Source organism: Molossus molossus, unplaced genomic scaffold, assembly GCF_014108415.1.
Source record: "Molossus molossus isolate mMolMol1 unplaced genomic scaffold, mMolMol1.p scaffold_m16_p_15, whole genome shotgun sequence".
Classification (NCBI taxonomy): Eukaryota; Metazoa; Chordata; class Mammalia; order Chiroptera; family Molossidae; genus Molossus; species Molossus molossus.
This window is the reverse complement of record NW_023425350.1, coordinates 43,696,357-43,711,345: the sequence shown is the minus strand read 5'-3', so window position 1 is coordinate 43,711,345 and position 14,989 is coordinate 43,696,357. Positions and strand designations below refer to the sequence as shown.

The 14,989-nt window shown below is 39.0% G+C and overlaps 1 protein-coding gene across 2 annotated transcripts in view; it reads right to left on the bottom strand.

Annotated features, from left to right (window-relative positions):
• KIAA1841 (KIAA1841 ortholog) overlaps nt 1-14,337 on the bottom strand; it is a 68,852-nt gene extending 54,515 nt beyond the window's left edge. Inside the window, exons 1-4 of one of the 2 annotated variants that reach the window (XM_036263378.1) lie at nt 14,275-14,337; nt 9,585-9,743; nt 1,905-2,088; nt 975-1,068 (exon numbers count right to left, since the gene is read on the bottom strand). In XM_036263378.1, coding sequence (XP_036119271.1) covers nt 975-1,068; nt 1,905-2,088; nt 9,585-9,734 — 428 coding nt within the window. In that variant the 5' untranslated portion in view covers nt 9,735-9,743; nt 14,275-14,337. The remainder of the gene's footprint in view (nt 1-974; nt 1,069-1,904; nt 2,089-9,584; nt 9,744-14,274) is intronic. The other variant, XM_036263379.1, reaches the window with a different exon arrangement.
• Between the last annotated feature and the right edge of the window lie 652 nt (nt 14,338-14,989).

Below are 14,989 nucleotides of genomic sequence, written 5' to 3'. Positions count from 1 at the left end.
GAAGTTTTTCAAAGGGGTAAACGTTATGGTATGTGAATTATATAGTAATAAAGCTGTTATAAGAAGAACTACCTAAACTGAAAATACACAAAGGAACTTTTAGAAACAATGTAAATGCTCTATATCTTCATTTGGGTGATGGTTACATGGTGAGTTCATTTGTTAAAACTCATCAAAGTGAATACTTAAAATATGTGCAGCTTATTGTATGTAAAATATACAAAACAATACAAAACTTGCAATATAGCCCTAGCCAGTGTGACTCGGTTGGTGGAGCATTGTCCCGTACAACAAAAGGTGGTGGGTTTGATTTTCTGTTAGGGCACCTACCCAGGTTGCCAGTTTGATCCCTGATTGGGACTCATGTGGGAGACAACTGATAGATGTTTCTCACCCACATGGAGGTTCCTTTCTCCTTCCTTCCTTCTTTCTTTCTTCTTTCTCTTTTTCTCTTTCCCTTCCTCACTACCTCCCTCCCTCTCTCTAAAATCAATAAAAGAAAATAAATAAAAATAAGGAGATTAAAAAAAACTTGCAATATACAGAAAAATATATTCTAATTTTTAAATGTTTCTATGAGTAATTATATTCAAATATGTCATTCTAAAATACATACCCAGTTTCTTTAATAAAGTTGGAGAATTAATGACAGATTTTCCTTTATATTTTAAATTTTACTTTTCAAAGTTTTATGATAATAGATGTTATTTCTAATATTTACAAAATGAAAATGAATTTTTAAAATGAAAATCTAGTCCAATTTATAAATGACACAAATAAGCCATACATTTAGCTATCAAGCAATTATTAATGTTCAACACATGAACCAAACTCATTTCAAGTGCTTGAGCAACTGTGTAATGTGATATTTCCTAAATTATGGTAACTGATATATATAATTACCAATCATATATTTTATAATTTAAAGTTGATATTCACAGTAAATTTTATCTAGCAAAGAACCAGCCTCCTACCCTTCAGATTCTTCATTCTTTTCTCCACCATTATGAGTAGTACAATTTTCACTTTCTGAAGAACAATTCCTTGTGGAAGCTATACTATGTCTTCCTTAAATACAGAAACAAACACATACAAAAACAAAGGGGGGAGGTTAGCATTTCTAGCTCATAATGGCTTTTTACTTATTAAATTGTTACATTGTAAATGCATGGTTTCCAAGGCTAGTTAAAGATGGTACTTTGTCAGGTGGCACTTCTCTCAATATTTCCAAAGGTCTGTGGAAGAAACAGCCCCCCAAAATGCGATAACAAATTGCTAGTTACACTGAAGATTTAAAAAATACTCATATGGTGTGTAAAAACAAGATTAATTGCTCAAAAGCCAACAATATAAATTTCTCTTCTTGAAGTAAAATTTACATCAATACTCTGACTGCTGTTGCTAAGATTAAAATAATTCACTACATTCTGAGGATTTTTAAAACCAGTTATTTCCAAAGCAACTGTGAAAAGCTTCTCTTCTACCCTGCCACTGTGTTGTCTGAAGCTATTATTGACTGCAATAAAGGATAGCTGTAAAAAAAAGATAACACAAGAGTCAAGCAAAATATCCTCAGTGGGGAAAAACCCTTAAGTAAAAGGTATAGGTCAAATACCTTTAAAATTTATAATATAACAAGGCTAAAAGATTGAAGCAGTAAATTTTGGTATAGTAAAGAGCTTTTTTTTTTTTTGGTAATAGTATTTGACCTATATATTAACATAGAATTTTTTTTTCATATATAGAAAAGAAAAATTTCTAAAATTTAGGAAGATACAAATACAAATAAATTTTCCTATTTATGTTTGTATTAGCCTTTACATAAATAAAGATTATTGGAATACTTCATATTTTGCAGAATTATCATAAGGATTTAAACACTGCATTTTGTTTTAAAGCCTTACCTGTTTTGGAAACTGCATCCTGAACAACTGAAGTCTCCTGAAATTCTCCGTGTGTGTCAAGTAGTGAGGATTTGATATATGCAGCTAAGGTTTCAACAGGACTCTCTCTAGCCATTAGGGGTCTATACTGGTTGTCAACAGGGGAGCTCCCACTACTCTTCAGTTCCTCAAACCTTTTTGCACACTGTAATGATATAAAAGGAAGAAAACAAAGGTCTGGCAGTTTTTAAATTAAAAAATAAGAAAATATATTCTAGCCTACTATTTGAAGATAGTTTTCTATAATTATTTTTTTAAGTGAATATTAACCCATGGGTAACTACTGAAAAATGAGCATACATTTCAATACAAAAAAGCCCCTGAAACATTTTTTTTTTAATTCAGGGTATAATTTTTTATTTATTTTTTGTTCAGATAGAGTGGGAGGGAGAGAGAGGGAGAGAGAGAGAGAAACATCGACGTGAAAGGTACACACCGAGTGGCTGCCACCCACATGACCCAACCAGGGCCGGGGACAAACTGCAACCAAGGTACATGCCCTTAGCAGGAACCAAACCCGGGTCTTTCTGGACCACAGGCTGACTGACGCTCTAACCGCTGAGCCAAACCAGCCAGAGCCAGGGTATAATTTTTAAAAAGTATACTTTCACCCAAAGACATAATATGTTTATGCTCTTATAGAAAAATGAAGAATGCCTTTATCCACCATATTTCCCTGTGGTCTACATCTATTATGAGTTCACAATTTTAATAATTTATTTAAAAACTTGGCTAATATTTTTACATTAAATGAGTTTTCACCAGGAATAAGACCAAATTCTGACCTTCAATGGATTAGTAAACCAAAAAGTTTCTGATTTGTGACACTAGATTTTTCTTTATTAAAATAATGAAGACAGTGAGGTTTACCTTGAACAAGATACTGTAATAACACTAAATATTGTAATAACACTTCAATGCCACGTATTTGGACATAGTTTGTTCTAGTACAGTGTTTTCCCTTAACCCATTAGTTAGTCAAGAAATCAAATGAGAAGGTCCAGATTAGCAATCGAAAAAAAATGAACTAGAATAGATTAGAAAATATCAATAGAGCATTAAGCATAGTAAGGCTAAGTAAGTACTCCTTCACAAAAATGCCTTCCTTACAGTGGGTGTTGATCAAACAACAATGCCATAGCATCTGTTTTTAAATCTCATCAATATCAACATGGATGGTAAATTCCATAGCAGACTAAGTCGTCTGGAAGGCGCAAAAGAAGAAAAATATATGCCATGTATGTGTACATATTAAATGAATAATGCATTGGGACCCAACTGGTGTGGCTCAGTGGTTGAGTGTCAACCCATGCACTGGGAGGTCACTGGTTCGATTCCGAGTCAGGGCACATGCCTAGGTCGTGGGCCAAATCCCCAGTCGGGGGGCATACTGGAAGCGATCAATCGATGTTTTCTCTCACCGGGCTCTCTCTCTCTCTCTCTCTCCCCCGCTTCCTCTCTCTCTAAAGATCAATAAAGAAAAAAATTTTTTAAAATAATAATGCAGTGGGTATGGCATCATTGATTTATTACGCAAATATTTAACATGTACCCAACTAGATATTAAGCACTATTTTCAGTAAAGATTGTTTATACAGTTGCTACCCAAAAACAACAACCAAAAAAATGCTTACTTAAGCCTTTGAAAAGCAAAGTAACACTTTATTTTTATTTTAAAAAAATATTTTTTCTTTATTAATTTTAGAGAGAGAGGAAGGGAGGAAGAGAGATAGAAACATTGATGAGAGAGAACATCGATTGGCCACCTCCTGCATGTCCCCCACTGGGGATCGGGCCCACAACCTGGGCATGTACCCTGACCAGGAATCAAGCCAGGGACCTCTTGGTGCATGGCTCGATGCTCAACCACTGAGCCACACTGGCTGGGCTGAAGTAACACTTAAAAAAAAAAAGGCATTTAAAAGATATATAAGTGTAGACTGAAATATTAATCAATATGCTCATCTCTTTAAACAAAGTTTTAAAATTAAATAAAAATAAGTAATATGATAAATAAGAAACAAAAAATAGTTTTTTATGAGTACTAAAAAAAGTAGTGTTGAAAGTCTGGGAAAAAAAAGAAAAAAAAAAGCTAGAACATCATTAGAAAAATGTACCTGTACCTGTAGACCGAGAGGACAAAGAATATAAAAAAATTTAACTGGATCTATTTTTCCCACAAAATGAGTTTATTTTTTGTAACACAAAGAAAGTAGTAGGTAGGCGTTTTGTTTTGTTTTTCACTGTTTGTGAACTTAGAGCTGATGTGTTTTACTAAGTTACGAAGGTGGTAGAATTACAGTCAGCAAAACAGTGATTTTACATAAAGGGGGGCACTGCCTTTCAGATGATATATAAATATCACCTATGCTATATTTCAATAAATAAAATAAAAAGGGTGAGAACTCTTGCACTGGGTAGGTAAGCTTTTAAAACACAGATTCTTTTGATATATTTTAGGTAAAGTTTATAGCTTTATTGAAAACTGAATGTAGATTTATCTTATTTAACAAAGCTTACAGCAATTTCTAAAAGTTAAAAAACAAGAAAATTATTAATTCTAAATATTTGAAATGAATACCTAATTGCTTAAAAACACAATTAAACTGCCCAGCTGGTGTGGCTCAGTGGACTGAGCACTGTCCCATGCACCGAGAAGTCACCAGTTTGATTCATTGTCAGGGCAAATGCCCAGGTTGAGGGCTCACAGTCAATGTTTCCCTCTCACGGATGTCTCTGTGTCTCTCTCTCCCTCTCCCTTCCTATCCAAATATCAATAAAAACATATTTTTTAAAAAATTATAAATAAATAAATAAACAAAAAATAATAAAATATTTTAATTGATTTTTTTAGAGAGAGAGGAAGGGAGAAAGAAATGGAAACATCGATGTGAGAGAGAAACATCAATCTGCTACTTCTTGCACACCCCCTACTGGGAATTGAGCCTGCAACCTGGGCATGTGCCCTGACCGGGAATCGAACCAGGACCTCTCAGTCCATAATATGATGCTCAGTTCACTGAGCCACACTGGCTAGGCTTAACATAAACTTTTAAACATTTGTATACAAGTGACTATCATAATAACTTAATAAGCTGAAAACAAACAAAAATAATCTAGATCCGGGGTTAACACATTTAACACATGGAAAACTATTATTATACTAGTAACAAATCCACAAATAGAAGGACATGAAACAAAAAAATATAAAATGTTCAATCTCTTCAGAATTTGAAGAAAGGTAAATTAAAACTTCAAAGAGATAACATTTATTAAACTATATATATAAATGAGAATTTTTTTTTTTTTTTTTTTTTTATCCTCACCCGAGGATATTTTTCCATTTTTTGTACAGATAGAGTGGGAGGGAGAGAGAGTGAGAAACATCGATGTGAAAGGGACACATCGAGTGGCTGCCACCCGCACAACCGACCAGGGCCGGGGACAAACTGCAACCGAGGTACGTGCCCTTAGCGGGAACTGAACCCGGGTCTCTCCGGACCGCAGGCCGACGCTCTAACCGCTGAGCCAAACTGGCCAGGGCAAAATTTTTTTTTTTTTTTTTTTTTTAATCCTCACCTGAGGACATTTTTCCATCTTTTGTTCAGGTAGAATGGGAGGGAGAGAGAGAACCAGAGAGAGAGAGAGAGACATCGATGTGAAAGGAACACATCGAGTGGCTGCCACCCGCACGACTGACCAGAGCAGGGGACAAACTGCAACCGAGGTACATGCCCCTAGCGGGAACCGAACCAGGGTCTCTCAGGACCGCAGGCCGATGCTTTAACCGCTGAGCCAAACCGGCCTATATAAATGAGAATTTTTAAAAGACACACACCCAGCCCTGGCCGCTATGGCTGGTTGGGCATTGCCCCGTACATGGAAAGGTTGCTGTGCAGGAGGCAGCTGATTGATGTTCTGATCTCATATTGATGTTTCTCTCTCCCTCTTCCTTTCTCTATCTCTAAAAATCAATTTAAAAATCTTTAAAAGACACACACACATAAATAATACTTATATAGAAAGTGCAAGGATCAGGCACTTATATGCTGACTGAAGTGTAACATGGATGACCCTTCTAGTGAGCATATGTAATAGACGCCTTAAAAATGCACAAGCCCTCTGATCAAGCAATTCTGCTTCTGGGATTTTCCACTAAGGACAGAAGAATAAGATTTTTATTAAAGTGGTATTTGTAGTAGTCAAAAGTTGAAAATAACAGCCTAAATATCCAACAAAGGGGACTGGTTCAGTAAATTATGATATAGCTCCAATAAAAAAATAGTATACCACCATCCAATGTTATAGAAGTTCATTACCTAACACATGAAGATGTTTACAATATGTTAAGTAAAAAAGCATGCAGCAAAACAGTATATTTGTTATACTATACATCCACTTTAGGATTTCATACATGTATAGAAAAGAATCTAGGCTCTGGCCTATTTGGCTCAGTGGTTAGAGCATCGGCCCGCGCACTAGGGAGTCCCGGGTTCAACTCCCGCTAAGGGCACGTACCTCGGTTGCAGTTTGTCCCTGGCCCCAGTTGGGATTGTGCAGGTGGCAACCAATCGCTGTGCCTCTCATGTCGATGTTTCTTTCTCTCTCTTCCTCCCTCTCTCCCCCCCACTCTGAAAGTAAATACAAAAAAAAAAGAATCTAGAATATATACAAGGTGTATGTATATCTTACTTTAGGTAGGGTCAAATAAATTCTGATTTTTTGCTGTTTTGTGTGTGTGTGTGTGTGTGTATTCTTTAAGGACATATATTGTTCAGTAATAAAAATTATTTAAAAAGTAACACTATTTAAAAACAGTCTGATTCACCATGTAGTTGTATTTTGGTTAAAAAAAATAATTCTTCAACTTGACCAGTTCAGCTCAGCAGTTAGAGCATCAGCCTGTGGACCAGAAAGGCCTGGGTTTGGTTCCCGCTAAGGGTATGTACCTCAGTTGCAGTTTGTTCCCAGCCCCGGTTGGGGTCGTGTGGGTGGCAACCACTTGATGTGTCTCTCTTACATTGGTGTTTCTCTCTCTCTCTTCCTCTTTCTCTCCCTCTCACTCTATCTGAAGATAAATGCAAAAAAATAAATAAAATAATTCCTCAGTTGGGTGAATTTGAATATGCAGTGGGTATTAGATGCTATGGTGGAGTTACTGTTAATTTTCTTAGGTTTAATTGTGGTAAGGTGGTTATGTAATGTCCCTATTTTAATGAGTATGCTGCAGTCTATAATATGAAATATTATGATGTCTGAAACTTATTGATTAATTGGAGAAAGAGAAAGGGGGGAGAGGGAAAGAGGGAGGGGGGGAGAGAGAGAGAAACATTGATTTGTTGTTCCATTTATTTATGCATTCATTGGTTGATTTTTTTTTTTTTTTGTCCTCACCCAAGGACATTTTTCCATATTTTGTTCATATAGACTGGGAGGGGGAGAAGGGGAGAGGGGGAGAGTGGGAGTGGAGGAGTGGGGGGGGGAGAGAGAGAGAAAGAGAGAGAGAGAGAGAGAGAAACATCGATGTGAAAGAGAAACATCGAGTGGCTGCCACCCGCACGACCCAACCAGGGAGCTGGGATCAAATTGCAACCGAGGTACGTGCCCTTAGCGGGAACCGAACCCAGGTCTCTCTGGATCTCAGGCCAATGCTCTAACCACTGAGCAAAACCGGCCAGGGCTCATTGGTTGATTTTTGTATGTGCTCTGATGGGGAGCTGAACCCAAAACCTTGGCATATCAGGGCAACACTCTAACTGATTGAGCTAACTGGCCAGGGCATGAAACTTACCTTAAAATGTCACAGAAAGCCCTAGCTAGTTTTGCTCAGCGGTTAGAGCATTGGCCCATGGACCAAAGGGTCTCGGGTTTGATTCCAGGTCAAGGACATGTACCTGGGTTGCAGGTTTGATCCCTGGCCCCAGTAAGGGTGGTGTGCAGGAGGCAGCCAATTGTATCTTTCCCTCCCTCCCCTCCACTCTATCTAAAAAATCAATGGAAAAATGTCCTTGGGTGAGGACTAACAAAAAAATAAAGTTAAAAAGAACATAGCAGTACTATTTACAATAGCTAAGATCTGGAAACAGCCTAGGTGTTCATCAATAGATGAGTGAATAAAGAAGTTGTGGTATATTTACACAATGGAATACTATGCAGCTGTAAAAGAAAAGGGATCTCTTTTCTGAGACAGGATAGAGAGACCTGGAGAGTATTATACTAAAAGAAATAAGCCAGTCAGAGAAAGTATTATATGATTTCACTTATATGTGGAATCTAATGAATAAAAACAAACTGAGGAACAAAACAGATCCAGAGACATGGAAGCAGGGAACAGAATGACGAACCTGAGAGGGAAAGGGGGTGGGTCAGGAAGAGATAAACCAAAAAACTTGAATGCACATATGCATAACCAAAGGACACAGACAATAGTGTGGTGAAGAGTGGGGGGAGGATGAGTAGGAGGGAGTCAATAGGGGATAAAGGAGGGAAATCTGTAATACTTTCGACAATAAAGATACATTTTTAAAAAGGACAAAGGTAGAGAAGAGATGCCTTAGTGCCAAGGGAAGGCAAGTAATGTCATAGCACAATGTAAGGCTTCAATAGCAGGTCAAGAGAGAAAAATGGAGGAAAAATGAAGGCTTTTAAAGGCACATGGCAGTACTGGTTGAATGCAAAAAATTCTGTGCCACAACAGACTGCCCAATATTTGTGTTATATCAGCTATTTAACTTCAGCAAAACACTAAACTTATCACATTATTAGTTTGAATTGTGTTTGTCTCGTGTCTATAATATGTAAATTAGGTTTATAATGGTATAGGTGTGTTTACACCTAGTATTGTTAGATTTCTTTAATTTACATTATGATAAAAATAACTTAAGTCAATATTGGGAGTTATAAGTATTTACCTTTAAATAGGAATTTAGTAACACAAAATCTTCTTTACAAAAATTTTATCTATCCATAATTTTACAGGAATGCTTCTATTGCTAAATTAAGATACTATGATTGGCCCCAGTGCAGCTCAGTTGGTTGAGCATCATCCTGTGCACCATAAGGTCACTGGTATGATTCCTGGTCAGGGCATATCCTCAGGTTGTGGGTTTAACCTCCAGTCGGGATGCTCATGGGAGGAAACTGATTGATGTTTCCCTCTTTCTCTCTCTAGAATCAATTAAAGAAAAAAATATTGAGAACGAATTTTCAGTTGTATAAACATGTAACACAAGGTTGAATTTAAACATACCAGGTAGGTTAATGTACTAAATAATCTATATAGTTTGTATCTAGTCAATTCATATCATATGCACATTCAGTATTTATACCTACATATAAATATGTAAACCTCAAGTCTTTTTTAAAATATGTTTTTATTGATTTTTTAGAGAGAGAGAGAGAAATAGAAACATTGATCGCCTGCCTCCTGCATGCCTTCCACCGGGGATCGAGCCTGCAACCTGGGCATGTGCCCTGACTGGGAATCCAACCGGGACCTCTAAGTCCATGGAACGACACTCAATCCACTGAGCCACACCAGCCAAGCAACCTCAAGTCTTTTTTTCTCTCTTACTAGTCATTCCTTGAAATTGATCACTTTTTCTGATTTTTTCAGGAGATATCTGTGGGACTGTTATTTACCTCTTTGGGTGTTAATCCAGGCACAAGCCTTGCCACAGTTTCCCAGTTGATGGTCTGATGGATTCCGATTAATGGATAAAGGAGCATGTCCAACACCATTTGGTTGTTATTATTCAGGAAATTGTTGTTTTCTGAATATCCACGACTCATCTTTTGGAACTAGAGAGAGACAGATTTACTTACATCTGATATCCAAATGTTTTCAGAACATTATAAATCAGTTATAATTCATTCCTAAAAAATACTTGCTGACCTAAAACAAACACAAAATATATAGCTCAAACTCTTAAAATATAATAGCATTTCAATATTATGACTTGGTGGAAGGATAGATAGAAGGATGGACAGATAAATAAATATGTGATTAAAACTATAATGCAAAAATATTAATGGTAGAATATAAGAGGTGGACATAAAAGTGTTCACCATAAAATTCTTTTGACTTTGCTGTATGTTTAACCTTTTCCACAATAAAACACTGGGGAAGTCCTGGCTGGTGTGCTCAGTGGTAAGAGCATTGGCCTGCACACCAAAGGGTTGCAGGTTCCATCCTTGGCCCCAGTTGGGATGTGTGCTTGAGACAACTAATCAATGTCTCTCTTTCACATTGATGTTTCTTTCTCTCCCTCTAAGTAATATTTATTTTTCTGTGAGTGAATGTCCATGCTACAAACAAGGAAAGCTGAGCATACTCAATTTTTACTGATGTAATAAAATGAAACTTAAAACCAAGTTAATCTGACACTTCAGAATAAGCATAATTATTGTTATTGTGTCATGTGATTATCACCAATAAATGATAGGGAGATTGCATTAACATCTATAATTAGTGTAATTTTTATGTTTGAAACAACTTTTTTTTGAAAAGTTCATCTCTCCTCACATCACACCCCCTATTCCAATCCACCTCTTAAATAACATACCCAGTGACCAAGGGTGTCCAAAATCTTCAGGCAATACACTAAGAAAAAAGGCTCTAAATGGATTTACAAATGAATGTAATTCAATAAACATTTATGTGCCAAGCATCAGGGATACAAAAATAAATATGGCATGGTCCCTGACCTCAAGGAGTATATGGTCTAGTGTGGGGTACTAGCAGACAAACTGCTCATTTGAATATCATTTGCTGAGGGGGAAGCCAGAGGAGCAGAGGAGGAACAGATAGCTATTTTTTACTGAGTACTTCCTAGGATGACTGTTATTTCAATAAAATCTCACCACATCCCTATATGAAAGGTGCTCTCCTTACTTTTACAAGATGAAGAAACAGGTTTAGAGAAGTTAAGGAATTTGTACAAGGCCACAGAACTAGTAAGAGGCAGAACAAGGTAAAACTGACTCTCACATCCATCTAGTTTCCATTATATACAAGAGGTATAGTACAGGGGAGACAGCAGGTTGGGAATGATGGCTTAGGGTGGGGAAAGAGAGTTTAACACATTTTGAAGTTGGTTATAATTCAATGAAACAATTTTGAAAGCTTCTGTTTGTGAGGCAGGGTAGGGGAAAGGCTGTGATATCAAAGCAAAAATGAAGCTACACCATTTAAACTTGGAGACTATTAAGAATTTATGTCAATTATAAAGCCAATTTTTTTTAAATCTTAAAAACATTTTTTTTTGGTACCAACGTATGTGAGACATTTATTTTATTCAAAGATTTGCTGAGCCCCCACTATGTGCCAGGAATTTTATCTGAAGTTAGAACATAAACTTACAAATGAGGATATGACAGAAGTTTATGGCGAGTCCTATCTATGATTTAATTGATGATGAATTTGGTGTTGGGAATATAGTCACCAAAGAGAAGCTCTTCCTATTGAAAGTATCATCTATTTTAGGACAGGAAATACAAAGCAAAGATCCATTGACAGACCAGGACAGTGCCAAAATCAGTGCACCCCCGAATCTGCAGCTCTGATTTGAGTATCAACTCCACACATGCTTGTCAAGGCGTCATCTGAACTTCAGTAGTAACATTAAATGATAATACCTCTGACTGACATCATTGGGAGAATCAAAGGGATTATTTTGTGAAAGCACTTTGCAGACAATGAATATACCTCATGAATGTGATGCAGTATGAAAAAACAATATCTACCTCCTAGATTTGTGCTGAGGATTATGTGAGATGTTTAAATGTTAGAATGGGGATTGGAATGTAGAAACTCTCAGTAAGGGTTAACTGATTAGTACTATGTAATTGTTTACATAAAACACTGATATAGGTAGGACACCAGGTGGTAGACATCATGAAGTTATCCTATATGTATGTGCATGAGCATTAAAATGAAACAAAGAAAAACACTAAGCACTCTAAAATCATAGCTTCCAGAGACATACTCTATTGATGGGCCAGAATCATGCTGTGGATAGAAGCACAGACCCTGGAGCCAGAATGCCCAAATTTTCATGTTGGTTCTACTACTTGAAGTATTATCCGGTTCATATTACTTATCTCTATGCCTCAATGTCCTCATTTATAAAACAAAAAAATTGGCTAGCTGACATAATTTTGAGGATACATGGACCAAGCTACCTGGTACACAGTAAGGACTATTTAATGTTTATAGTAGTAACGTTACCATTCTAGAGATCCTCAGAGTAAACAAATTCATAAAGATAAATGTGGCAGATAAAAGGAGAGACAGTAACTTTTCAATGAAATACACTTTCCACAAAATGAATAAAGTCAGATCTAGAGTCTTAACCAGTTTTATCACTTTCAATGTTTCAGCTATAAGAAAATAATACCTACCTTTGGGTGTTATTGTAAGGATTAAATAGTAATATATAAAGCACCCAGCACATTATCTGGCATACAAAAGGTGCTCAGTAAATAATCTGTCACCACTATGATTGTTCTTCCTCTTCCTATTTTGGCCATTATTGGCATTAAAAAGTTTGAGTAATAATTGTTTTTTAAAGTTTTGGTTTTGTTCTTACTATTTTAAATGTTTTTATTGATTTTTTTAGAGACAGAGGAAAGGAGAGAGAAACATCCATCAGCTGTCTCCTGCACACCCCCTACTGGGCATGTGCCCTGACCAGGAATCCAACTGGAACCTCTCAGTCCATGGGACAATGCTCAATCCACTGAACCACATCAGCCGGGCTAAGAATTATTTTAATAACTGTAAATCACTGCCTTGAGCTCACTTGAAAATAGATTTTACAGAACTTCATTGCTCTCCACTATGTGTCTGGCACATCATCACTGTCATACCACACAATTTGAGATGTATGTTAGGGCATGGGGTCTTTTTTATCATTTGTTTGGGCCTCAGTAGAAAATAGTCTACAACAGAATTCAGGGAACGAAACTGGGTGCTTCCCCCACCCCACTTCCAAAACGTTTATTTAAATTCCTAAAATATTTATTGTGTCCTACAATGTGTAGGCACCTGTTAGCTAATCACAAATACAATTCAGATCAAATACTTAAAAACTTGTATGTATATTTCAAATATGATACTCATACATTTGAAAATAAATCATCTAGATGTATAAAATTGTTTTCTGTTGATATATTCTTTACACAGCTGAATCATACCAGCAAGGGATGAGTACCCAGTATTAATTTCAGTTAAAATGTTCAAGAAAGCATCCCTTAGAGTCTGAATGTAAGTACGAAAGGTAGAGCACTGATGAATAGTCCTTAATAACAAATTCTCTCAGAAGGGCTGTCACAGTGCACCCCGTTCTGGAAAAAAAAAAAAAAAGTATAGACTTATCAAAACTGTGACAAAAAGTAAAGTTTGAAGCTCAAATTAAACTACTACTAAATCTATTCCCACTCATGACAAAATACATTTTAAACATTAATATTTAATATTTAAGTTGAAACATGTTACCAGAAATAAAAATTCTATTAGTTTAATACACAACACTTTTCAAGAATGCACTTCATGCCCCCACCTTCCCACAAGCTTGGTTTATTTAAATATATCTGTAAGGCCAATCTAATTAATCAATTAATTAATTAATCAATTAATTAATCAATCAAGACCAGTAGAGATCCACGACTGGCATCTGATTTTTTCCCTTTTCGAACGGGGAGAAGGCTCCTCCAGACAGATCATTTGCCCCAAGCAGCGGGGAAAGGGGAAGAGGGGAAGCGGGGAGGCGGGCGGGCAGGTCCGGGCCCGCGGCGTGACCGGGTGGGAGTAACACCGAGTCCTCCGGCACCGGGGAGAAGCCTGGACAGGCTTCCAGACAGACCTCCGACGAGAACGGAGCCAGTGGCTTTCTTCGAGAAGGAGAAAGTAAATCCACATCTGAAACCCGGGATGGAGACCAGAGCCTGCAAAGCTTCGGCCGGGGTCCGCGCGGCGCGTCTGCCACTCCGCCTTCATGCTGGGGAGAGGCAGGCTCTCCGGCGGGGCGGCTGGGGGCGCACAAAGGCGTCGGGCAGAGGGGCGGAGGGGCAGCCGGCGGGCAGACGTTGGCTCCCTCGGCAGGTGCGCGGGCAGGACGGTGGAGGGGCCAGGCCCGGCTGGGCCAGCGGGCGGCGGACGGCGCTGGGGGCGGTCGCAGGCGTTTGGGCGAGCGAGACCCAGCCCGGCCCGGCCCGGCCCGCCAGGGATGGAGGCCGCGGCGGGAACGCGAGGGCTGCCAGCGGCACCGCCCCTCGCCGCACACTTCCCGGCCCCTGGCCGGCACCCGAGCGCCCCTGGCGTCTCGCTCACCTCCACAGGGCCGCGGCGGCCCTCGCTGCACCTCCGTCACCCGCGGAGGCCGGCTCTGTCCGCGCTCGAGCCATGAAGCTCCCGCTACCCGGCGGCAGCCCGGCCGCGGCCTGCACTCGCAGCCCTCACACGCCGCCCCGCCCTCCTGTGAGCGGCTGGGACCAGCGCCTAGGGGCGGGGCAGCGCCCGGCCAGCGTCCTGGCTAATCGCGGGCCAGCGCCACAGCGGCGGAGCCAATGAGCGACGAGCTCCTGTCGGGCGGGAGGGAGCCGAACGAGTGGCTGCAGCGGGCGGCTGCGGCGTGTTGCCTCAGTCTTCCCCTGCCCCCTCTGGGCGTTCTCTCCCCGGCTTGTCGCAGTGCAGTGTCCCACCCTCCCAGCGTCTCTTAGCAACCAGACCCTTCGAGCCCGATCTTAGGTGACCAACTCTGAGTCCAGAGGAAGGGGAACGTGTTAGGGGAATATGGGAGAGAGAAAAGAACTCGGATAAAGGATGGACGAAATGATTTTCGATGCAGGTCACTTGGGTATAGCTGCTTAGTTTAGGTAGAATGGCAAACCGTATAATCTGAGATACTAAAAGTATCTTGGATTAAGCATTGTCTTTATCAAGAGGCATCTCTTGAAAAATATAGCTCTGGGTTACAAATTCAGTTTTTATTCACATTAATAGGTTCAGCATGTGTGTGCGTTATTCTGAATATTACCACTGGGAA